Below are 25,373 nucleotides of genomic sequence, written 5' to 3' on the forward strand. Positions count from 1 at the left end.
TATATCGGAATATCGAATTTTTAAATCACCAAATGTTTGTATCGATATCGGCCTTAAAAATCCTTTATCGGTCGGGCTCTAGTCTCAATCCAATCCTTATGCAATCCACATCTTGTCTGAGACATCTGTTCTGTACTGACCTGATGTGCAATGTTCTATAATTCATTCATTTTAACTCTGCAGGTGAAATGCTGCGTCAGTAAGTATGGTAAACTTGCAGGCGATATGTTAAGAATCTATTACAGAAATTGATTTTGACTGTAAATGTTTAAGGTAACAATGAAAAATGAATAAATAAAATGATCCAGAAAATACTTCCCCACCTGCTGATGCCAAAAAAGACTCATAATTTGCTTTATCCATACCAAACATTCCCAAAATAAATATCACATGGCAGGTGTAACTCAATCTGTGTCAGCGGGCTGAACTAACGGAGGCTCTGGGTCCCCCTCGGGGGCAGGGCCAAGCGGCCCGGCCCACCACAGGCTCAAGGCGTTGTCTTGGCGGACCTCCGGGGGTGACATCACAGCTTCGCCTCCCTCGTCCTCAGAGGCAGAGTCGCCCTCACTCTCGCCAGGCCACGGGAACTGACGCTGCCCGCTGGATGTAGCCAACAGTGGCATGAAGGGATGAATACTGGGAAAGAGAAAGGATGGAGGAAGAAAATGGAGGGAAATGAAAATGATGGCGTGCAAAGAGAACTGATAGGTCTGGTAGTTTGCACTGCTGCACTTGTTGTGCATTTAAAGTAGCAGTAATGCATTTAGGCGTGTGTGTGTGTGTATATATATATATATATATGAGAAATAAGTCCTAAAACAACTCAATGAATTGATGTCCAGATTCTATACATAATTGTAGCACATTTACACAGCCATGATAAATCATTTCTAGTTCATCAGCTACTTCATCTCTTCGACACAGAAAACAGAGCCGTTTACTGGAAAGTTTTATAAACGCACACAGACGCTGTGGTTGTTGGTCTCTGTAGCAGCGATACAGTTGTGTGATAGAACTCGGAAATTGGAAGCCGTTTCTTATGTTTGTGTGTGAATCATTGGGGGGGGACAGTACAACACAGCAGGAAAACAGCAACACAGTCACTGAACATGATTGCTAGACCTAAATTTGATGATTGCTTACTTTCTCTGTCTGCCTCTCTCGTTTTTCTGCTGTCTGTTTGTATCAGTTTTTACCATTTTTTTTTTTTATAATAGTTAGTTGAGGACTAATGGGCTTCCTGTGTGGTTGTATTTGACTTCTGACAAGACATCCCATGACCTGGACAATTGAGAAGCTTCTGTTTTTCCCTTTTATTTTTACCAATTTATTTTGTACAATTAATGCTAAAGTTCTCTTTGAACCCTTTTACTTTATGGCAAGTACAAAAACAAAGAGCAAGCATTTGGTGCAACAGTGGCGAGGATAAAAAAAAACGTCCTTTTTACAGGCAGAAACCTGATGCCAAAAAGGTATGTGTCAGCCAATGGGATGGGTTAGCTTTTTACTTTTAGCGGTCATACCTGACGCCGTTGGTGCAGTCCCAATGGGCCTGGAACCTGAGCTGAGGCTGCAGTAGCTCCTCATTGGCATCAGGAGGAGCTGTCAGGGTGTCCCAAACCGACACCACTCCCTCTGTGTTGCCGCTCAGCAGGTACCTGCCTGACCTATACAGAAACACACAAAAACATTCGTGCACAATCATCATAACGCAACTACCAACAGGTCACAGGTGATTGATCGGCCTCCATACACCTGTGTGGAAGTTCAACAAAATGGTTGGCAGGATGCAGAAGAACTGGACGGGTGACAGTTCGCTCGTATATACAATGTCAGACTCGAGTTCAAGCTCACACACATATCACTGAGTAGAGTTGTAGTTAGTGAAGGAAACTTACAGGTCAAGATCAAAGTAGATGCGTTGGTTAGTGGCCACATTTCTCTTGAGTGAAAACACAACCTTGCCCGGCTCTCTTAGGTCCCAGCACAGGATTTCTGGATCCTACACACACACACAGAGAACATATCCACACATGAAGTCATGTACGCATGATGATCAGCAGATAAATACAACAAAAGCACACTCTGAGAGAGAGAGAGAGAGAGAGAGAGAGAGAGAGAGAGAGAGAGAGAGAGAGAGAGAGAGGAGAGAGAGAGAGAGAGAGAGAGAGAGAGGAGAGAGAGAGAGAGAGGAGAGAGAGAGAGAGAGAGAGCTTTTGGCTATGTTGATGAAATGTATTCCGTAAACATGAAGGATACACACTGCCGACCTGTATTATATCCTCATTAAAATCAGCCCTACCAACAAACAACAACTGTAACTACATACTTGATGTTGGTTTCAAACAGACCTGCAGTGTACAGTAAATCTGTACTCTTGACCCCGTTGCTAAATTGTAGATGAATTAACTGGCAGTGACTTGCATGCTACAGAGTAACTTTGTAGACTGGACTGCTTAAGTAGTGTATATTTAATCTAAACAGGGTAACGAGGATGAATGGGGGGCATTGAATCACATAGAGGCGGATGGTTATGCAGTCTCTACATTACAAGTTGCCAATAGAACATTGAGGACAATTTGTGCGATGTCAAACTATGGAGAGGACTCCAGATACTGTCTAGAACTGGAGGGAAATAATCTAATAGGTGGAATTTCAAGCTCCTGTGACGGCAAACCTCTGTAGCACCCTTGTGAACCACAGTGAATCCTTCAGACTTTCACTTTTGTGGGAATGCCGTAACGTCTAATCAGATTCATTACATGCTGACTCATGCCATCAAAGACAGGAAATTAACATATAAAGCTCTTGTCCAAAAGCTTTGACAATGCTTTTGTGAACCAATATTCCAATGTATCAGAGTAAAGTCATTTGTTACCTGCATAACACACAAAGCCTACTGATGGTGCGTGTGTGATCGTTCATTCAAACAAAGCTGCACTATTACCCTCAGGTCTCTGGTCGCATGCTGCTGCTGCTGCATGCAGTGTGTGTGTGTGTGTGTGTGTGTGTGTGTGTGTGTGTGTTGACCTTGCGTCCGCCGGTGTACAGGTAGTTGCCGTCAGGGGAGAAGAGCAGATGGGTGAGGCCTCCGTGGTGGCGGGTCGGCAGCAGAGCCAGCAGGGTGCCGTCTTGGCAGGAGTAGAGGCCAGCGCAGCGGGAGTACGAGCCACAGGCGTAAACAGACTGGCAGGGGCTGAAGCCAAAGCAGGAGATGATGCCACTTTGGCCCTGCTTCTTCACTGCAGTCAAGACAACACAGTGGCATTTGGCAGGGCGGTCAGCCTTTTTTAAAAAGGTTCAAAAGACACAACTCCCAATCACTTCTACTCAAAGTTGACTTTTTTGGCAGCTCCTGTATTCCTGATTACATTTCAAAAGGAGGAAAATATTTCTCAACGCACACATGAAGTCACATTTGGATCATCTGGTTCTTTTTACAATCGATTTTCCTGTAACGTTACCTCCTTTCCAAATCATCCTCTTTCTCACTCTTCACAAAAACGGCTTTTAAGCACGTTTTCTGCACAAAATAGCAGAGCCGAGGGTTTGGCACTCACATGTATCACATAACTTGTCTTTGAGATTAACCATACATTTCTGCATAATTTGCAGTTATTAATGATCATGCCGAGCTGATGGAGCCAAACAGACAAGAAACAATATACAGCAATGATTCACCAGAGCAAGACGTTGAGATGCCAGCATAGCAGCGTTGAGGTTTAGTCATTACATAAAAAGCCTTATTCCAGCCTCAGAATCATAAAGGGCAAAAAAAAGTGTGTTGACATTTGCAAGGATAATTTTAGTGCTTTAGAATACTTTAGCCCGTTAACTACAAGGCAAGGTTCACTTCATTTCAGTACTTTACAAAAGCCTGCCAGCGAGCTGAAACTTCTTTGAAGTGTGTGACAAAGATAAGGAATTCATCACAGTTAACATTTAGTTTCCTTTATTGTTTGTCAGAAACGCATAATAAAAAAACTCTCCTTTTTGATTTGTTCAAGGAGACTTCAGCCCGTTGGATGTGACAGCCAGCGACAGAGAGTTTGGAGCGCCCTTCAACAAAACAGTCCCTGCTTTTAAATTGGAACACACGTCCTTAATATTGTTCATAACCAATAGTTATCCATCTTAGTGCACATGAATTTTCCACCACTTTCAAAAAGCTTTTAAATCAATACATATTGTGAGAGCACGGAATAGATCCAAATTTGTAATAGAATCAGAATTAACATGTCTGTTAGATTAGACCCTTGTACTGTGAAGCGGGGCTGGGTATTGGCATTGACTACACGACTCATCTTTGATACTCTGTGTCACGATTACAGGTCACAATTCGATTCATCACGACTGAAAATACCTAGAGAATTCATAACAGTACCTTACAGGGCTGCACGACGTAATATCTAATTGTGATTATTTTGACTGATATTGCGATATGATTCACAACACTAGGGAGAGAATCATAATTGATTTATCATTCTCATTGAAAAATATTAAAATTTTTCTTAAATGATTAGAGTGATTGTAGGCTATTTGTAGGCCAGGACATCTCTGCAGCACCACCATACTTCATTCAGAATGGTTTGACACATATTTTGCCTTTAACAAATATTGCGAAAATGACGCTAGGTTGACTCCTACAGGAGCGGAAAATGAAATTCGCTTTTATTCTACGCTTGTTAAACGTGGTTATAACTATCGATAGAATTTTCTAAATCAATATTGAATTGCGAAACTTATAATATTATAATACATGGATTCATTCATTTGTTTTACCCAGCGCTACTGTAAAGTAGTAGCAGTACATGATTTGTAGTTTAAAGTCCCCAGCATGTTGCTTTAAGCTGAAAAGTGTGCGAGAGCAGTTGATAACTGACCTACGGTGGGCCGCTCCTCACAGTCTCTTCCAGGCCGCTCGGTGTAGAAGACCCTGACAGTTTTGTCGAAGCCGCAGTAGAGCTGCGTTCCATCAGGCGAGAAGCAGAGGGAGTGGGCTGCTGTCAGCTCATCTAGATGATTGTAGGGTCGGAAACTGGCTCGCACCTCCCCGTAAAATGCATCCCACACGTGGACTGGGTTGTCACGGCTACTACTGGCTAGACTAAGGAAGAGGAGTGAGAGGGCAGACAAAAAGATTGGCAAAGAGTGAGTTATTAAGACATATGGGAAAAGGACTGAAAGACAGGCAGAGAATAGAGTGTGAATTATGCAAGAACACATTTAGTGAGCAGTGACTTAACATCCCCATTTTTGGATACTCCTGTGTGACTTACATAGTTGAGTTTTTCTCATTTTATTAACAACATTAGTGAAAGAAGTGGATTCAGAACGTAGCGTCATTGAAATGATGATATATACAAATATTGCTGTAATGCAATTCTGGCTGCTAGTATTGAAGTGACATTTTAAATAACAATGATATAGAAAAATATATAAGACAGGACATTTTTATAATGTTATGATGGTATATACTGTCATATCGCCCAGCCAGCCCTAGTTGAATTGGACATTAAACAGGCTTTACACTGCCAGCTCGCTAGTACAAAGTCTGTGTGATGTCTAATTGGGCCCATGTGTGAATAGAGCAGCTCATTGTCCGGAGAATTCACAGCGAGTGAGTGGCGTGTTGATGACGTTTCTATCATGCGACTGGCACGAAAGAGGAAGAATTCAAACATCCATAGGGTGATTTACACGAAGAAGCCGTGAAAAAAGTCCCAATCGGAGAGACGACGAGATTCGGACACTTGTGTCGGTAAGGGCAGACAACGAAATTGTCAGACAAACTCAGGGAATGGCAAGACGCTCGGTTGTTTATGATCAAATTAAGACCTGGCTACATGACCGCGGTGTGGTCTGCGATATGTCCTGCCTCCTGCATGCTCCACCCAGGCGCCACAACTCCTCTAAACCAAACGGGGTATTTCCAATTAGTGAGAACGTATGAACGCCTACATGTGAGGAAGGGAAACTCAATAATTGTAAAATTGGATATAGTGTCACAATCAGTCTATAAAAAGTAAAACAAATTAACTAATGAAATAAAAATAAGAGCTGTACCTGCATCTCATAGCATACATACCAGATTTAAATTAAATACGCTACCAAGATTCTTTTGAAATATACATTAGGTATGACCACAAACATCTTGTTGGATTTCTTTTGTTTGTTTCTAACCTCTACTGCACCACATCCACCTGAATGTATTAATGCATCAAAATAAATATGCAGCATTGTGCTATGCCTCATTAAGGAGACAAGACCACAGCACAATATTCCTTTTGATTCAAATCAGGGCCAAAGACTGAGCCATGCCTTTTTAACTCTAATTACTGGCACCGAACAAATGCCGAAACATCACTGCGGCTCAATTAGACAAAGGAAATTAGCCCCTACCACTGCTGCCGTGTTCGGTTATGGTCCCCCTGAGCCGCAGCTTTATTCCAGAGCAGGGAAATGCCCAATTATAATGCTAGACTGCTGCTAGCTTGGAGCAATGCCTAGAACTCAATGCAACTTAACCGAGCCATAACAGGGGCCCTTACTCCCTCTCTACAGGAGGGGCATCAACAACACACGGCTTTTGGCAGACAGAAGTTCAAGGAGCGCAGGGGGAGGAATGAGAAACAAAATGGGGGATGTGAAAAGAGGGGGGAGGAGGAGGGAGGATAAAGACAGAGGGCACTAGAAAAACAAGTTTGCCGTGAATGCATTTAATAATTACAACCATAACCTTTCATCCGCTTGCCTTGGCCCTTAACAGTCTACCTGAGCTTGTCCGACCACCTGTGTGTGCCCTGCACGAGCTCCCCTGTGATATATAGCATTGATCTGAGGAAGAGTGCTGTCAGCTCTTCCTCATGACAGTCAGGTCTTTGTACGGCTCTGGCAGATCCACACAGGCCTCTCAAGTGCTTCATTGTCCACAAGAGGCGTTCGTTAATCACCGCGTTGTTTACACAACTCTCATCTCATCTTATCTCGTCATACAGCTCCTGACCCCCCACCCCCCTCCCTTTACATAGTGAAGGTTGTCTGGTGGGGTGGAGTGATGCCAATGCTGGGCCTTGATCAGAGGGCTCTTTCAGAGGGTGGAGGTGGGAACTGGAGGATGATGGGAGCTAGGGGAGGAGGGTTACACACAGTGAAAACTGTTGGCAACTTGACCTCAGCTCGTTAGCACGGCCCTGCCTCTCTCGCCAGACAATATGCAATCGCCACGGTGATGGCTGAGTGTTACTGATGTTGGCTCTGTTTAACAGAGCACGCACAGACACACAGTCATGTCACAATTACCACATTTCAAAAGCCTGTTAGAGTGTGTGCCTGCACACACACACACACACAACACCCAAAAAAAAAGAAAAAAAGAGAATGAGATGAAAAGAGAAGCTCCAAGTCAGAATCACGAGGCCCTTTAGGTGTTGTCTGGACCCGGGAGAGCTGTTAGTGGGCTGAATCATTCTAAAAAGCACCGTGGGCCTCAAACAGCCGAGCGGATTGCGGCGGAGGCAGAGGCAGACAAGACGAAGGCCAACTCTTCACTCATGAAGAGAGACATCGGAAAGCTTTTACAGCCATCTCCACGCTGCCAGCCGCAAACACCACGGGGATCAGAGAGTGAGTCACAAGCATAAAACAATATCCTCGACATTCAGATTCTTCAGAGGTCTATTAGACAGGCTCAAGCACACAGAAAATCAGAAAAACACACACACGCACGCACGCACTGACCATCTAAGAGCTAGATTTAAAACACCAATCACTGACTGACACCAGCCTCGATTAACAACATAGTGCCTTTTCTGTGTATACATCCTTCACAGTCTGGCAGGCTGAACTTTAAAGTGAACTTTAAATGTCTCATTTAAGAGCTGAGGCTCAGGGCATGGTCTGGCATCAAGATCAGATCAACTCTAGTCTCGCATTGCCAGACCTTCCTCTACACTGGCTAGTCCACACAGTATTTTCTGGGATGGGAGAAAAACGTGCTCTGGTTTATTGGTTTACTATATTTATTTCTTTAAATCACAATCGTCTTGGGAGGCGCTAGGCCCCGGACGCAGGTACGGTGCCACTACAAAATAGCCTCGTGAAGGAACTTGTTTTGATGAAACATTTGCTCGTAGGGCGCCCGGATAGCTCAGTTGGTAGAGCGGGCGCCCATATATAGAGGTTTACACCTCAACGCAGCGGCCCGGTTTCGACTCCGATCTGCGGCCCTTTGCTGCATGTCATTCCCCCTCTCTCTCTCTCTCTCTCTCCCCTTTCATTTCTTCAGCTGTCCTGTCAATAAAGGCCTAAAAATGCCCCCCAAAAAAAAAATCTTTAAAAAAAAAAACATTTGCTCGTAGGAGTTCAGAATGCCAACACAAAGAAAGTGGAAGGTGAGGGACATCCGGCGGAACCTCTGACGGCACCGGAACGATGCCGTAAATGAAACGCCGTCAATATAGACTAGACCGAGTCTAACTCACAAGCATGTGTCTGCGTCCAGAGAGCTCATCTTGGGGTACCAGCAGTAGTCGTAGATGGTGTCTCCCTCTGCCATCCTCAGCACTGGACTCTGCCACAGAATGAGAGAAAGGAGACGGTCAGGAACGTGAAGACTGAACACACAGTATAAACGAGTTGTAATGACAGATGGGATCTGAATAGGTGGCAACGAGGGAATGTCACAGGCTTTTGCTTTTAGTAAAACTTCATATAAAAAGCCAGTGGCACGAAATAGAGCAATAAAAGCTCAATTTTCTACCCTTTTCACAAGCGGTGAGAGATCTCTGTAATGGAGGAACGTGGATTATATTTCAATTATTTTTGTTCAGTGATCCCAATCTACCAGCCTGTAATACAATTAAGAGATTGGCCCGCCATATGATATTTCTCCAAACCTAAAAGGACAGAATGTCTATTCTATTATAACTGTTAAATCTTCAGTAATACATTTTCTCAAGCTGCTGCCTGTATTTGATTGACATGTTTTTTATTTAGCTGACAACATACTGTACATGCAGAAACAACAACATACTGACAGTCTTTGTATAAAAGGAAGTGGAAATATCTCAGTTTAGACTTGAGACAATTTAGAATTTAAAAAGAAATGTGAAATCTCCCATAACATGATTAAGGCATTAAAACATCCATAGTGGTGCAGAACACAAACCTCTAGTAATCTGTCGTATTTGCAGTCAAAAACTGGATGATTTCTAACTCTAAGGTGCTATTTGTTAGCTCTAAATTTCAAAGCCCTACGTATCAGACCACAGACGATAGGTGGATTTTGAATGCAGTAATGTGGTCAGTATTAATGGGAGTGAATCAAGAGTAGATTGTGCTCTCCATGTGTTTGTTTCACAGAATATTCTGTAACTAAACTTTGAGGAATGGGTGGCTGTGGGAACAGAAATAGGAGTTGGAATCTTCAAACCAGTAGGCCGAAGTTTGACTGACACCCAGGTTTGGAGAAGAAGATTATGGCTTTATAAATTTTCTGGACTCCCTTGACAAAAACAGTCTACCACTGCCTCAATCAGTTAGTGCATTTGTGTAATCTGCGAGTTTGGTGAATCTGAAATAAGCCTTTAAAAAAAAAAAAAAGGTCACCAAGTCAGTTTTAAGACTTTTGAAGACCATTATGAATGAAATTTAAGACCTTTATCACAAAATCAACTAAGCCCTAAATTCTAAATTCTTTATTTAATCAAGCCAAGTATCGCTAAACTTGTACTTCCCCATCGCTGAAGAATAAAATCTGTTTTTATGTCTGTGGTACAATCCGAAAGAGACTCGCACCAATAACACGAAAGCTGATTGGCTGCAATATAAGTTGCATGTTGGTCTCATTTGTAGTCGTAATACAGCGAAATTATATTTGGACCAGCGAAAGAAAGAACCACAACACCACAGAATAAATAAAAACAAGAGCATTAGAGGTAGCGTTGCATGGACGTATGAAAATTAAGACCTGTTTAAAATAATTTAAGACCTAGAACACAACACTTGAGCGTCTAAAATTTTTAAATTTTAGACTTTTTAAGACCCCACGGAAACCCTGTTAAACTAATATTGATGTTTTTAGGTGGCCCGTTTTTTTGTTGTTGTCTAAAATATGTTTAGCTGCTGCCCCCGTCCACAGCAGCACATTGCTTAGCTTCGGTGCTCTTGCCTGCTTCTCCAAACTGGGGGCGTGCTGACCGCCATCTACTGTAGCTAATACACTGACTATGGATAAGTACCTCATTCAACCCCACTTCAAAAAATCCGAACTATCCCTTTAAGGTTTTCCGAATGTTGGAAGGATTCCCTCAGTCAGCTACTACCTCTAACCGCTACGCAAACATTTGGGGAATGAGTCAAAAGCATACAACAATATCCTCGATATTCAGATACAAGATACAACAGATATAAGATATAAGGCTCAGGCACACAGAAAATCTTACTCACACACACAAAAACAGTGTCAAACTCTAACCCATGATGGTAAGCTGTGTGCTCACCATCTCAGGAAGCATGTCCCAGTTGTAGCTGTAAATCTCTGGAGGGAGGTTGTACAACCGGAGGACATTGTCTGCACTGTTGGTCAGGATACAGGAACCATCGGGGGCCCTGGTGTAGAAAAGGGAGGAGGAGGAGAAAAAGATGATGGTGTATTAACAGCAGTGAATTGATAATGTACACTGATGTACACAGGTTGGTTTTAAGCTATTGTATGCATCTACAGTACGTAGGCAGTTTGGACTAAAGGTGCCACAGCATACATTTTAAATCATAACTGTACTTGATTGAGAACTGTACTTGATTTATCTCGACTATGAGATAAATATTGTTTGTTAGTAGCTCAGTAAGTAGGGAGCTGGGTTGGGAACCGGAGGGTTGTTGGTTCAAGACCCCATATGGACCAAAGTATGGTGGTGGATTGGTAGCTGGAGAGGTGCCAGTTCACCTCCTGGGCACTGCCAAGGTGCTCTTGAGCAAGGCACCGAACCCCCAACTGGTCGGGGCCCCTTTTCATGGGCAGCTCCCTCACTCTGACATCTCTCCATTAGTGCATGTATAGGTACTGAGCATGTGTGTGTAAATCAGGCCTGTGTGTAATGTGTGTAATAACAGAGTGAAAACATTGTAATTTCCCTTTGCGGGATTAATAAAGTATACATTATTATTACTACTAGTTGCCTCACTTACACCAAATGTATTGTCTGCCCTAGTGTTTCCACTATGGCCTGAGAATGACAAACAGGGTGAAAGCCATTTTTCTACTTAGCACATCCAAAAGCTTATCCACATGGTAAATTATGCAACATGTTAATTCTAGAAGAGATTACCATTTGCAGCCTTTGAGGTAATTCTCTGGAACGTTGGAGTACTCGGTCCAGGAACCAGTCAGCATCTGGGGATTCTGGGTAAAATCTAGGCCAAGGCTGTAAGCAAGATAGAGAGAAGGGCAATTCTTCGGTTAAATCACTTTAAAAGACAGGAGTGGGATCATCACATAAACTGAAAGACTAAACTTACCATTTTACTAATGCTGAGGGCATAACGTTACCAGAGTGAATGCAACCACAATCCCAGCATATAGTTCTTGCCTAGAATTTGTTTGATTAAGTTTAATACCATCCAATACATTTTCCTAGCCTGGGACAAAACTGTTGCTGTATATAAACCACAGAGTCAACTTGCACAAAGCCCAACAGGAAGATTTAGACAGTTACACAATAAAGTGGAGTGGATTGTTAATTACATTTCACACCTCTACAGGTTCATTCCATCATTTTTCATCCTCTCCAAATTTTTCCACTGTGAAGATTGACGGTGTTTAATATTTAATCAGTTAAAGCTATGGTGCACTTTCTGCCCAACTTCAAAATCAGTGCTATTGTAAAATGCACAGAGGAAGCAGAGCAACATCTAACACTCACAGGCAATTACACATGCTCAAATAGCTGCCTGTGACTGTGCAATTACCATAACATTTGGATTGCAATAACTATGGTTGACTGCATCAATGTGAGTCAAACTAATTATTTCAGTAAACTGCTTTGTTGACACTTACGTGATGCCAGGTGGAATACATTTTCTACATTTTTATTAGATTATGGTGCATGGGCTGTTTTACTTATTAGTACTAAAATAACATATCTAATACTTTATATCATGTGTAGTCTACAGCCACGATGTTCCACTTCGGGATTGTTCAGCCGCCGCCGGAAAATCCGCAGGATGTCCCTCATTTCGGCCGGATGTCCGTAACCTTCCGCTTTCTTTGTGTTGGCGTTCTAAACCCCGGTAGATTTCTGAGGACTATGGTTAACTGCTCCTCAGATCTCTGCAGGGTAAATCCAGACAGCTAGCTAGACTATCTGTCCAATCAGAGTTTTCTGTTGCACGACTAAAACAACCTTTGAACGTACACAAGTTCCTTCTCGAGGCTATTTTGCAGAGGCGCCATTGCTCCGCGTGGCGCTTAGCGCCGCCCAAGACGATTGTGATTGGTTTAAAGAAATGCCAGAGCACGTTTTTCTCCCATCCCTGAATGCTTTGTGGACTCGCCAGATCCTCCTCCGCAGCGCAGTGGAGGAAGATCTGGCAATGCGAGACTAGTTCATGTGTAATTATGATGTTTCATGGGTGCCACATCATGTACTGAAGAGCAGTAGTGCTCCTGGTGAATAGAAGCTACACCAGGCAGTGAGCAGTACAAAAAATAACAGGAAGGATAAGATGATTCGCCAGCTGATGTGTGGTGAGCGTCTGGCGTCATAAGGCTGCCGTGCATCACCCAGGTGGGTGCTACACATAGGTGGTGGTAGAGAGTAGTAGTTTCCCAACTAACATTACATAACCCCCCCCCCCCCCCCAAACTCCTGCTTGTAATAGCTCACTTGATGGTGCGTCTGCTGCAACTTTACCCCTAGTTATATGGGTTAAGGGGTTAAAATAAATTTGACTTCTTCCTCCACTTACCGCTGTCCTTCACTGGGGCTGTCTGCAGATCTGATACTGTCATGCTCCTCCTCTGGTTTCACCTCTCCTCCTAAGGGAGCATCAAGTCCTCCATCTCCATTCTGACGGCATTCTTCTTCACCTCCCACACTGACAGGCACCTCTTCCCCTACTCCACCGTTGTCGCCACATTGTAGTGGTTCTCCTGCATCAAAAAGTTAATTTGTGCAGGTTAACTCATTAATCTCCAAGATAATCCTGAATCATAATCTCTGACTGACACCCACAATCCTAACTTGAATGAATACATTTCTTCTTCCCCTTTGTTTTATTTCATTTGATACATGCATCTGCAGATACTCTACTTTGTGCTGGTGAGGCTGGGTCTTTCTGCAGCAAGCCAGCCTGTGCTGGTGTTTCTTGCATCTTGACTGGCTTATCAAGCTGCTCCAGTTCCTGTTCCTCCTCGCTTATTCTGGGCCGCTTGGCAGACGTAGGTACCCCTTCATCTGAAGTCTCGGCTACCTCTAAGCGTTCACCGTCAGGCAAAGGTGGTGCCTGATGAGGGGGCTCATTATCCGCTTCTGCGTCCTGCCCTGCGCCTGTAACACCACCGCTTTCACCACTTCCAGCTGAGTCAGACATCTCTCTTGGTTTATCAATCTCTCCTGTCAAGTCCTCTACCTGGCGTCCGAATACCTTGTGTCCGGTGGTTGACTGTCAGACGTGGGTGAGGTAAGTGCTACTGGGATAGTGCTTCTTCCTGCAGTGTGGGTGTTTGAGTCTGCTGGGGGTCGAGGACATCACAGCACCCACTAGCCTAGAAAACAGTGAGGAAAGCTAAAACGAAGGCAGGGGGACAGGGCAGATGAGCGAACAATAATACAAGACACATGTCAAAACAATGCAAAAATAACAACAGTTTTGCAAAAGCCCAAACACATCAGAAAAGTCGTGACGTTTCCTGATTAGAGGAATAACTAACGTTATAAACTGTTCGGGCAAACACCCTAAAGACACCTGTGGCTAGTCGTGACGTGCCATCCACTCAAAACTAGCAATAATGTTAATTTTGTTTACGCTTGCTACTTAGCTACATCACAAACTTGTGCACGCTTCACTCAATGCATGCGCTGCGGCACTAATATAACTCGAATGATGCTGCCAAACAAGGCAACAACAGCAAACGTTAAGCACCTAACGTTAGCATTAGCCTATGCTAGCCGCCTGGTGCTACTAACCTGTGTTGTGGCTTGCCTGGCCTTTGGTTCTGCTCGCAATTTGGCTATAAACAGTTTGTGGTCGATGGTGTCACCTGAAGCCGGAGAGTACCAATGATGCACAAAAATATTCGACGTTCTTCTACTTCGGGATGTTTGCGTTTCTATTCACCAGTTCATTGTGAGTTGTTAACACTGTGGGCGGCCATGTGTTTCGAACGATCGCGAGAGTTGCGCTGATCACGGTAACGCCCTCATTTACTTTTGTGATCGGTAACGCGCTCATGGATGCTCATCATCTACACACACACACACACCTCCACACACACACACCTACATCTACACACACACACACACACACCTCCACACACACACACACACCTCCACACACACACACACACACCCACCTCCACACACACCTCCACACACACACACACACACACACACACACACACACACACACACACAGCTAATTTATTTAGTATTTATTTTTGTTCTTCAAAGCCAAACTATTTACACATCTTGCAGTTGTTCTTTTCCAAAACTCTTACATGTATGCTGCTATTTTAACAACATTCAAAGACTTGTTAAGCAAAGGAGCTGAGCTGACTGGGGGAAAAATATCTTTTAGGCCAATATTGTTGGAACTCTAGTTACCAGAGCTCAAATAAACCAGATGGTCAACTTATACAGTTAAGTGGGCAGGCTGTGACAGGATCTTTTCAAAGGATGCAACCAAACATCTGGGGCTTTTTAACACAACACAACATTGCAGTTTATCTAATCATAAAAGCTTGCATAGTGCAAACAACCTTGTTTGACTTTTTGTAGACAGACTGACTGACCAACAACTAATACTGCACAATATCAGCTTTTAAAAACGTCAAACATAGGTATTTTTAAAGTCATTCACAAATAAGAGACTTGATAGTATCATCATGTGGTTAAAGTCGATTTCTTTGATTTGGCAACTGATAATATTAAACGTTGTAACCATTTATTATCAATTCAACAGTTATGACATACCGGAGTCTACTGTGGCTACTTCAGTTTACACAGTTAGCTATAGCAGGTAACTATCCACCAAAACCTCAGCTAAGTAGAAGTTTAAGTTGAAGGTATTCAATGAACATCAGTTGCCATTTAGTTTAAAAACATATTGTTTAGTTATCGAGGATACAAAAATAACTACTGGTTGACTAAAAGCATGAATCTCTCCAATCCAATTAGATAATACATAACATGGAACAAGTTTCAAATTTCCTGAACATAGAATTTCCTTTCAGATAACACAACTGATCAGACAATTCTTTATCTATACGGCGCCATCAGAAATGGTCAGCAGCACTACTCAGGGCAGAGACAGAGCTAAAGCAATCTGGGCCAAGTTGTGACCCGCCTTAAGGTTTAGTGTCAAAACCCACAAATATTACAAATCATGCAAGCTTGCTCTTACAATGGTGCCTCTTACAAGCCTGATTTAACATCTTTAACTGTAAAAAGTACCTAGTTGATCCAAAACATTTAAGTCCACCGGAGTGTAAAAACTTTTACCAAAAAGCCCCAACTTGTATCTCTTTGAGGAGGACCTGCCACTCTGGTTCAGTTTTGCCTAGAGCAGTACATCCAACAATAGTTAGCACACAGCAACAAGTCTGTGCTTTAAGCCAATTCTGTGCATCCCACCCTGTCAGCTCAGCTCCAGACAGTACAGACTTCAGCCCTTTATTAAGCCTGCACCTTCAGCAATAATCTAAACAGGAAATCTGAACACATCCACTCTTCATTTTAAGGAAACCAAAAGGGCAACAAAAGCTAACCACCAGTAAAATCAGATTAATCAAAGACTGCTTACTGTTCTATTCTGTAGCAAAATAGTAACGTTCATGGTGATCAGACGTACACGTATCAAGTTAATACAGAACAGACTGCCAACAGTAAACAGTCTTGTAGAAAGCTAATTTCTTTCTTTGACTTTAGAGGACAGTTAAGGAGGTGATTTTCAACTTAAACATTTTCAGTTAGCCGTTCAGGACCGAACTATACAATTTAAGGCATGTTGAACAGAGAAATAAATCAAAACCACTATGAGAGAAAAATCAAAACACAAACTTTTATATTTACAAAGCTCAGCGTTTATATTGGTGAGCGATGATGCTTGTGTGTGTGTGTGTGTGTGTGTCTGTAATGTGTATGATTTGATATTGATGTAGCCCCGACGTGGTTCCAGAGGAGAACAACTGTAACCGAGTGTCCGTTGTGTTTGCTGTAGGTGTGCATGTAGTGTGTCTGCAACTCTAGAATCTATGTGACATGTAGCTACGTATTCGTGTTTTGTCGATGTTTCAAAGTCTTTGTTTTGTACAATTATTTCAGTTCATCCAGTTCCACATCTGCAGGGATTTCTGGTGACTAAGATGTAATCCAGCCACGGCCATCGAAACCCAACACAGCTCTCGGTCTCTGACGCCTGGGCAGGTCTTCTGTCCCGCTGGTTAGAAGACCTCCACGCAACCACCTGAGTGTTTCAGGCCGAGGTGGGTGATGACATCTGGGCAATACGTGCCTCTTTATCCTCTTTCTCGCCGGAGAGCGCCCGATCAAATCCCAAACCTTACACTTCCAACACAGATGGGCTCCATGGTCGATAAACCTGTAACTTCATCCGGTAACTGTCCAACTGATAATGCCAATGGCCTGCCCAGTCCGAGGTCAAGACAGAAAAGTTTCTTAGGATTTAAGTTCAAAAAGGACAGGTTTAGGGATAACTGGTTCATGGGTTGGCTGTAGATTAGATCCTCCATGCAGAGGGCAGCAAATAAAGCACAGCCAGACTCCTGCGAGAAGACAGAAAGAAAGAGCACAAGGCCATCATCACCACACTGTTCTAACGACAGCTAGAAACAAAGTGCTACAAGATTGACCAATAGTAAATGGATCAAATCAAGTCTTTAATATACAGTTCCAAGCAAGAATAGCTTACCACTGCCGAAGATTTTTCTTCCTTCAGTCACTCTACAGCTCTCAAGGCAGTCATCGGGTTGGGGCACCAAGTAGAAGCATCCTCGCCAGCAGCTCTTCAAACCCATGGCTGCCTCTTCACTGTGTATGTTGATCAAACACTTGGCGTGGGCTCTTTATAGCGACTGCAGCATCCATTTTGATAAGTAACTATCAGTCAGTCTTGGAGCCACTGCAGCATGTCCAACACCTCAGTCCATGGGTTTTTCTTTTTTCTTTTAACCCTCTTCCATCCCCGATTATTTCAGGGTTACTGGCAAAATAAGGGAAACTCTCAGCGAGTCAATCGCAAACTATATTCAAAAGATTGGTTTTCTTGAAGAACATTCACTCCATATTATCAACGTCTCATGAATTTTCCTTCATCCATTTGCAATTTTTTCTTTCTACTCTGAAAGATAATACAAAAATATGGTTATATACAGGAGGTGGGAGAAGACGTGCTTCTCGAGTCTCTTATTTTCAGTTTGGGAGTATCTTTTCAGTGACTTTGTCCAAGTCATAGCAATCCTCCTGTTGTAATTGTGCTCCCATCCCCAAAATGGTACCTCACAGCTTGAATGAACAAAAGTGCATAGGTGAGTTGGTGAGGGCAGGGCGTTGAGCGCTTATGAGGGGTTGAGGTGAAGACAAGTGCACTAACCAGGTGTACTCTATCACCCTCTCAGTTCCCTCAAGGGTTATGCACTCCGTTCTCCACAAAACAGAGCCCGTCCTTGATTTTCCCACCTCCGCTCCGTGGTTGATCAAGTCTCAGAATCCACGACCACACACAAAGGTCCGGTTAGAGGATCTTGTTCATGTTCTTGTGATACCTGCCACTCTTCCTTAAAAAAACCAAAAAAAAAACCAACACCACTCAATGTCCATATGGCAGAAGCGCACTTGCAAACCCCACCCATCTTATGTGGGAACAAAAAGAACAAAATTAAAACAAAACAACTGCACCCACAGATATCCATGTGGTTTGTAAACAACCAAAGCTCCAGTATGGAATAGAAAGAGTCCTTTCCTTTAATTCTTAGTCACTATTTGTACGACCAGGATTGTAGAGGCAGTGTGTTCAACTGTATCCATTCCCAGTTTTAATTCTTCTCCATTGTGTAAATAGAAAAAAAAAAAGTTCTCGCTAAACTCTTTGAAGCTTTTTTGTATTTTGTTTCCATTTTTTAAATCTTCTGAGGAAAAAAAAAAAAAAAAAAAAAATCTGGTATCAGCACGGGTTTCTTGTCATTTTTTTGGAATACATTCAATATTTTCTTAAGAAATAATACACACACACACTTCACATGGCGATAATGAAACAAGATGAAAAAAAAAAAAAATTAAGGAAATCTTTTTTTTTTTTTTTAAACACAACAAAAATAGCAGCCCCAAGTGCTCATTATCTTAGTCCAAATACTTTTTAAACTTTGTATATAATGTATATATTCATATATATTTTTCATTAAAAAAAGAAAACTCGTCATTATCAAATTGCAACAACGAATAAGTAACACAATATGCTAACATTTCATGCACCGTTCTGTGCACTTGCACATTAAGATGCTTTTTTTCTTTTCTTTTCAGAGTCAGAAACTCGACACCTTTCATTCACAAGTTCGAGAGCTGACAAAAGGCAACGTGATCACATCCCAGGAAAACAGACCGGACTAACCTTCCGATGGATCACCCCTAGACTGAACTAGAAATATTTACGATATAAACTTACATACTTTACATACACTGTGCTGAGCACTGACACACATCACACTCGCTCTCAAAAAAGAGTTAATGTCTCAATGGCCACGCACCCTATCCAAGTTCTTAGGCACAAATGTGCATTCATACACATACAAAAAAACATGTATTCAAAATGAGTACCTGTAGTTTTAACTCATTTCTATGAACAGTAAATGAACATGCACTCTGAAAACACACACACACAACGTCTCATTCTGATGCACACACACAGTAATGTCCCTCATGATTCGCCCTGCCTGCTAGTCCTCACAGGTCTAGCGACAGCTCCCCATGGGGAGAGGCTAAGGGTAATAAACTAGTGGTGGTCATCTTATGATGAGCGCAAAGCTAACATTTACAAATGTATGCAATTCTATTTCGTCTAACTGGGGATGAAGAGCTGGTGAGAGAAAGGATGTGTTGTGCAATTGCCCTCTCTCTCTCAAAACATACAGATCAAGTCCCTGTTTGGAGAACGAACACACACACACACACACACACACACACACACACACACACACACACACACACACACACACACACACATACACACACACACTCCAAACATGAGAATACAAAATTACCATTTGAACAAAAAAGACAAAAATGGCCTCTTATGTTTCATACATCTTGGTAAGCAACAAAAGAATGAGAAAAAAAAACAAAAAACAGACATTGTGCAGACTGGTATATTACTGACACAAACCAACCATCACACATCAGTCACTCTTACAGTCATCCATACACATTCACAAAAATATTTACTTCTACAACTAACCCCATTTGTTTGATTTTTTTTTTTTTTTTTTTTGTTATTTCTTTTTTAGGCAAGTGCAAATCTTCAAGTTTTTTTTATAATCCATTTTTCAATAGCTTTACTTTTTATATAAACGTAAAAAAATGCTAAACAAGAGAAATATCAACAGTGTTTGTCTTTTGAGAAAGGATTTGCTCTCTGATAAGGTTTCAACTAAAGGTCCCCCTGACTTTGAAAACCATTCACCCCACCGACTGTTTCACCGACCCCTTCCAGTTCTGATGCCAGCCACACAGATAATGTGTATGTACACATACCGTATGTGCACTGATTCCCAACACACACACACTCACTCACACACAAAGAAAAAAAAACTATTCAAATCCCATCTCAATAAAGTGCATTAGTTCAGTATAAGGTGCTTAATCTTTTGAGTGCCAGAGGATACCCATCATACTTTTAACATCACCCCTCCTCACCCCTGCTCAAGTGATCAACTGGTGCAGCAGGGAGCCCTTTTTTTTCTTGCCCGAGGGAAGGAAGGAGTGGGAGGCGCAGATCCAGGCGCCTCCACCCTGCACCTCCCCTCACACTTGCTCCCTTCCTATCACCACCCCACACCCTCCCCACCCCCAGTACCCCCAGCAGTGCACATTCGTTATCAGGTTTGTCTGATTAAAAGACAGAAGGCCTCAGGTAGCTATTGCTGCTGCGCTGCGTCACATCAGTAATCCTCCACCATCTCCATCTCATTCAGGCTCAGACACTCGCCCGTGTTGTGGAATGAGTACCCTGCAGGGAGGAGGGGGTGGGCAAAGATGGCACAGACAAGAGCAGAGTAAGATCAGAGGAGGATGGGACATGGGCGAGTTAGAAGGGGCTGGCAGGGATATAGTTTAATGCAAGCCAGAAATAATTTGATAAGAAGCACACTCTGTTCTGGAAAGGTTAAAAAGGGACAGTTCACCCCAAAATAAAAAAATGCATAATTGTAGTCTTACCTGTAGCATTATTTATCAATTATCTAGATTGTTTTGGTTAGTTATCCAGTGTTGGAGATATCGGCCGCAGAGATGTCTGCCTTCTCTCTAATATGATGGTCTCTTTCACAAATGTCCCTTTCAAGAAATCATGACCCGGTTACTCAAGATAATCTACAGACCTGGTTGTGTGCAGTTTCACATAGGAACTAATTTTCTTTCTACAGAACTACACCCGCCAATAAAAAAAATAAAATAAATAAGGCTGAAACTACACAGATTACAATATCTATTATTACCTTTATCACATTTGTTTGACCACCTGTTTACATCTACTTTGAGAGTGAACCATATCCCAGAATATCCCTGGGTTTACGCTCCAAACATGCTTATGGGTACATAAATAAACTTCAGACATAAGCCAACCCTATGAGCACATCCTACCCACCTGGAGTGGGTGCAAACAAGTCATCAAGAAGACTTTCTGCTGGTGCTTCAGAAAGTTGGGCGTCTTCCTTTGTCGCTTTTGTTAAACTCCATTTGTTTCCAGACAATAAATACATTTAGGCTCGCTTTGTGTATTTACTCTAACTTTGATGTACAAGTGTACTGGTGTTATTTGTTGTAGGGCTGAACGATTAATTGCATTTGCGATAATATCGCGATATGTTAAAACGCGATTTCCTAATCGCAAAGGCTGCGATTTGGTCACATGACTCACGAGAGCAAATCAGTCTGCACTCCGCAGAGAAAGCATCAACTTAGCACGCCAACGCTACGCCGTACCTTGAGCTGGTCATTCAAACAACTCTGAGTTGTAGTTTAAAACTTTTACAGCCACTTTAATAAAATGAAGGGTTTTATTCGGGCTTGAGTCTATACATGCAGTTAATGGAGACAGGCACACAGAACTCAAGGCTCGGTTGGCAACGATTAGCTCTGATTAGCGGTTAGCTCCGGTTAGCGGTTAGCTCCGTTATAAAGATATGAGTGGAGGAGCTGCCACTGAGAGGGGTAACAACCAGACTGATAAATGACGTTCGGGGTGCTTTCACAGCAGCGTGGCCGCAGTGTTTCAACAGTTTTATTAGTACAGTTAATCCCACGGCAAGAACACCAGCAACTAGCTAACGCAACGATAGCCTCTCTGAGCAAGTGCACACGGCAGCACGCAACTTCACGAGGGGGAGGGGCTGGAGGCAGATCCTCTCTGTGCACTGTAAAAAAATACACTGTACACTCACGTACCTAAGATGCTGGGGTCAGAGTGCAGCATCATGGGCTGTTTCTTCTTCATCTTTCCCCCCTGGTTGTCATAGAGACCAGCCTTGCCCATGTGGTTAGCTTGAAACATGGACTGCAGGGTGCTTGGATTCATACCTCGCATTGAGTCCTAAAAAGAGAAGAAAGGAAAATGTCAAAAAAAAAAAATCAGCTATGACAAAATGTAAATGCATCTATTTGCATCATAACTTTCAATTTTGGAGTCCATTTTTCCCCTCATTTCTTGCCATAGCCTTTAATAAAGGTTATTGCTTTAATTTTTTTTATTTTTTTATTTTTTAAATGGATGGCTGCCTTAAATTGGAGTCTTGCACTTATGACAGTGATGTTGTTTTGTTGGCATGTGTGCATTGTGGGAGTTCTCCCAGGTGCTTTGAAGGATAAATGATGCCTATGAATGATATAAAAAAAATGTGGATTTGTGTTTAGACATTTGATGTTTCCTGGCACAGTTTTGAGATTCAGAAACCAGTTGACAATTTGAAAATACATTTTGGAGGAGCCATTAGTTACATTAGGCAATGTTATAGTTAGTTAAAAGAAAATCTTTGGAAATTGGAGGGCTGTTGTAGCAGCGGGAAACACAAAAAGACACCTCAATGTCACTGTGGTTCCCACTAACAACTCAACTCCATCAGTGTTTGCATATACAGAACAAAATCTATATTTATGTACCTGCAGAGGGAAGTTCATGTTCAATCCAGCCACTTCCTTTGATAACTGGGATATATAAAAAAGGAGAAGAGGAGGAATTTACAATGGTCACAATGAAATAAACTTCAAAGGCTTCTTTTATAGCCATTTTATTTCATGTAGCCTGTTAATATTATATTAAGCATACATCATGGTGTTTACAAGCCTGACCTTAATATAAAAACAGCATTCACAAGTATGCATATGTTCTTCTCTCTTTATTTAGTCAGTATGTACTGGGTATACAACACTTCCTAGTCATGGTTTATTATAATTTGTAATGATTTTAAGTACATTTTGTTAATGCAAGTATGTACACTTTACATGTTTGGGCAGCAAGGACTGTATCAACAACAGGTGATGTTTTTTGGTAAATGCTGTTCTCAGGCCTACCTGCTGCTGCTGTCTCTGTTGGTTGGCTTTCTGTTTGGCACGTCGCTCCAGAAACTGTTTGGCGAACTCTTTGGCTTCCACTGTGTCCCCTAGATAGGACCGGATGAAGTCCAGTACTGCATAGGGAGACTCCACCTCCTTCAGGTATGCCACAATTGTGGCAACTTAATAAAGACATAAAGTTGAAATAATTAGCAATGTTGAAAATATGGGGAAATATGTTGAGATTAATGTACTTTCAAGTACCTAAATCCTAGGGCTGAACGATTTTGAAAAAAAAAAAAAAAGAAAAAAAAAGAAAAAAAAAAAAGGCGTTTTTCCTGCCAGATATTGTGATTATGATTCGACCAAACATTCAACTAAATATTTCACATTTCGTGATTTTGGTTTAGCCCTACTAAATACCTAAATGTGTTGCATTTTTAACACATAGCAATCAGCTTTCCAAGTGTAGGGTTCATTTTCCCCATCCTTGACATTGCTAAATACATCAAAGCTGAGCAGCCTACCATCCAGAGAGGAGGAGGAGTTGTTGGCAGAGGTGTTGAGAGCGTGCAGCATCTGTTCACACCAGGTAGTGAAGCCGTCCTGAGGCTTCATGCCCTGCAGCAGCTTCAGCAGCTTCTCCTCCTCTTCCGTCCGCTTACGACGCATCATGTACTGATCACTGCAGATGACATACAGGGGTTCAGTGCACATTGATTATGTTCATCAACTAAAATTCATACACATATAAATGAATATCACAGTACTATCTGCCACAGAAGTGTGTGTGTGTGTGTGTACAGTATTTTAACAGGCCGTCACATATTCCTTTGGCGTGCATGAATATTAACTCGTTGATTTAATCTGGCCTCATGTACCTGAGTGAAGGGCTGCTGCGGCTGTTCTTCAAGCCCATGTTGTTGTTGCTGTTGCCACGCAGGCCGGTTTGGTTCTTCACAGCCTCGTCCCACATGCCCATGCTGCCTGAAGAGCTTCCACTGCCGCCCTTACCCTCCATACCTCCAGGCCCGCCCCACATGCCAACACCATCCACCCACTGCCCTCCCATGGAGGAGCTTCCCATTGACATGCCGGAGTGCTGGAATCAGATAGAGAAATCATTTTTAACAAATTGTAATCATTTCCTATTGGCATACCCTACAATGGGATGACTTTCATTGCTGAAACTCACGCGGTCTCTCTGCTGCTGTCTCTGTTGCTGCTGCTGCTTCAGGAGCCTCTCCGCCTCCTGCTGCATTTCCAGCAGAGCCAGAGCCGGGGGCTTTCCTGATTTGGATAACCCAGAGGAGGGAGCCCCGCTCCAGCCTGAGCCGCTTGCCCCAGGACCCTGCTGCTGGGGGGCCTGCTGCAGCAACTTCATGATCAGTTCCTGCTGCTGACGACACTACACGAAGATATGACAGAGGTTGACACTTTAAAGCGGTAATTTATTGCTGGGTAAACAGGGTTTAAAGCCACCAAACAGTCATTCTTATTGCATTTTATCTTTAAACTGAACCATTTGATAATCAAGTTATATTTCATATGATAACCAATAGCAGGGCTCTAGAGTGCGACCATTATGGTCGCACATGCGACCAAAATTTGTAAGGGTGCGACTAAGATTTTTCCTAGGTCGCACCAGTGCACCCAACGTCCTCGCATCCGCTGCCTCTCCACGAACGAAGCAATGTCGTTTATATCGATATGGTTTAATGTTGCGTTACATGACCCATTCCTTCTGTAAAGCCATGCCTGTGTTTGGCTCTCTCTCCGCGCAGCCCCGCCCACATTCACTCACACACGGCACCCCTGCAGCAGTTTGGACCGGCGGCGCTGTGTCTGTGACACAGCGCCGCCGGTCCAAACTGCTGACATTTGTCTACAGTTGTAATTGTTATTATAGTATGGAGTAAGTATGAGAGGGAAACCTGTACTGGTACCAGTGTTTACGCTGGTAACTCTCTGTTATTGCGGCTGCCACAGCGAAAAACACATTAGAAGTTATTAAATGCAACTAACTTCAGTTCGTTGAGTAATAGTGTGAGATGGAGCCTGCTGGACCTGGGTGAGAGATGTGACCCATTGCCAGAATATCATAGTTCATAAAAATGCAGCGCAGTGACGATACAGACATTTCATAGCCTACACAAGACGTGTAACGCCGCTGACCTGCCAAAGCGCATTCGACCCGTGCTGGACCCAGTCAACCGTCACTCTGTGAGTAGCATACGCTTCAGTCCATCGCACTTCCCTCTCCCTCTGCTGTTTTTTTTTTTTTTTTTTTTTTTGGGTTTTTTTTTTAAGATTTCGGCCTTTATTTTGATAGGAAAGCTGAAGACATGAAAGGGGAGAGACAGGGGGGAATGA

At 42.7% G+C, this 25,373-nt stretch overlaps 2 protein-coding genes and 1 long non-coding RNA gene across 20 annotated transcripts in view; 1 reads left to right on the forward strand and 2 right to left on the reverse strand.

The window, feature by feature from the left end:
• wrap53 (WD repeat containing, antisense to TP53) lies at positions 1-14,440 on the reverse strand. 3 transcript variants are annotated; one of them, XM_036005651.1, is made up of 11 exons: positions 14,190-14,440; positions 13,314-13,788; positions 12,970-13,159; positions 11,331-11,426; positions 10,503-10,611; positions 8,484-8,572; positions 4,884-5,107; positions 3,031-3,242; positions 1,899-2,002; positions 1,524-1,667; positions 1-636 (listed from the first exon to the last, which is right to left on the reverse strand). In XM_036005651.1, the coding sequence occupies exons 2-11, from the start codon at positions 13,591-13,593 to the stop codon at positions 405-407; spliced, it is 1,680 nt and encodes a 559-aa protein (XP_035861544.1). In that variant the 5' UTR covers positions 13,594-13,788; positions 14,190-14,440; the 3' UTR covers positions 1-404. The 3 variants fall into 3 exon arrangements, with proteins under 3 accessions (XP_035861544.1, XP_035861543.1, XP_031144409.1); XM_036005650.1 differs by having other exon boundaries at positions 13,314-13,768; positions 14,190-14,439; XM_031288549.2 differs by having other exon boundaries at positions 12,970-13,153; positions 13,314-13,768; positions 14,190-14,438.
• On the forward strand, positions 12,547-24,129 carry LOC116042379. The gene is made up of 3 exons (XR_004103203.2): positions 12,547-12,824; positions 18,561-18,566; positions 24,119-24,129. It is a non-coding gene; the product is annotated as an uncharacterized LOC116042379 (long non-coding RNA).
• gigyf1a (GRB10 interacting GYF protein 1a) overlaps positions 14,646-25,373 on the reverse strand; it is a 26,240-nt gene continuing 15,512 nt past the window's right edge. For 11 of the 16 annotated variants that reach the window (XM_031288544.2, XM_031288540.2, XM_036005646.1 and 8 more), the window contains 8 exons: positions 24,196-24,408; positions 23,882-24,102; positions 23,528-23,685; positions 23,019-23,182; positions 22,608-22,655; positions 21,897-22,041; positions 17,152-20,460; positions 14,646-17,005 (listed from right to left, as the gene is read on the reverse strand). In XM_031288544.2, coding sequence (XP_031144404.1) covers positions 20,393-20,460; positions 21,897-22,041; positions 22,608-22,655; positions 23,019-23,182; positions 23,528-23,685; positions 23,882-24,102; positions 24,196-24,408 — 1,017 coding nt within the window. In that variant the 3' untranslated portion in view covers positions 14,646-17,005; positions 17,152-20,392. The remainder of the gene's footprint in view (positions 17,006-17,151; positions 20,461-21,896; positions 22,042-22,607; positions 22,656-23,018; positions 23,183-23,527; positions 23,686-23,881; positions 24,103-24,195; positions 24,409-25,373) is intronic. The other 5 variants (XM_031288547.2, XM_031288545.2, XM_036005649.1 and 2 more) reach the window with 1 other exon arrangement.

This window comes from Sander lucioperca, chromosome 9, assembly GCF_008315115.2.
Source record: "Sander lucioperca isolate FBNREF2018 chromosome 9, SLUC_FBN_1.2, whole genome shotgun sequence".
NCBI classification, from domain to species: Eukaryota; Metazoa; Chordata; class Actinopteri; order Perciformes; family Percidae; genus Sander; species Sander lucioperca.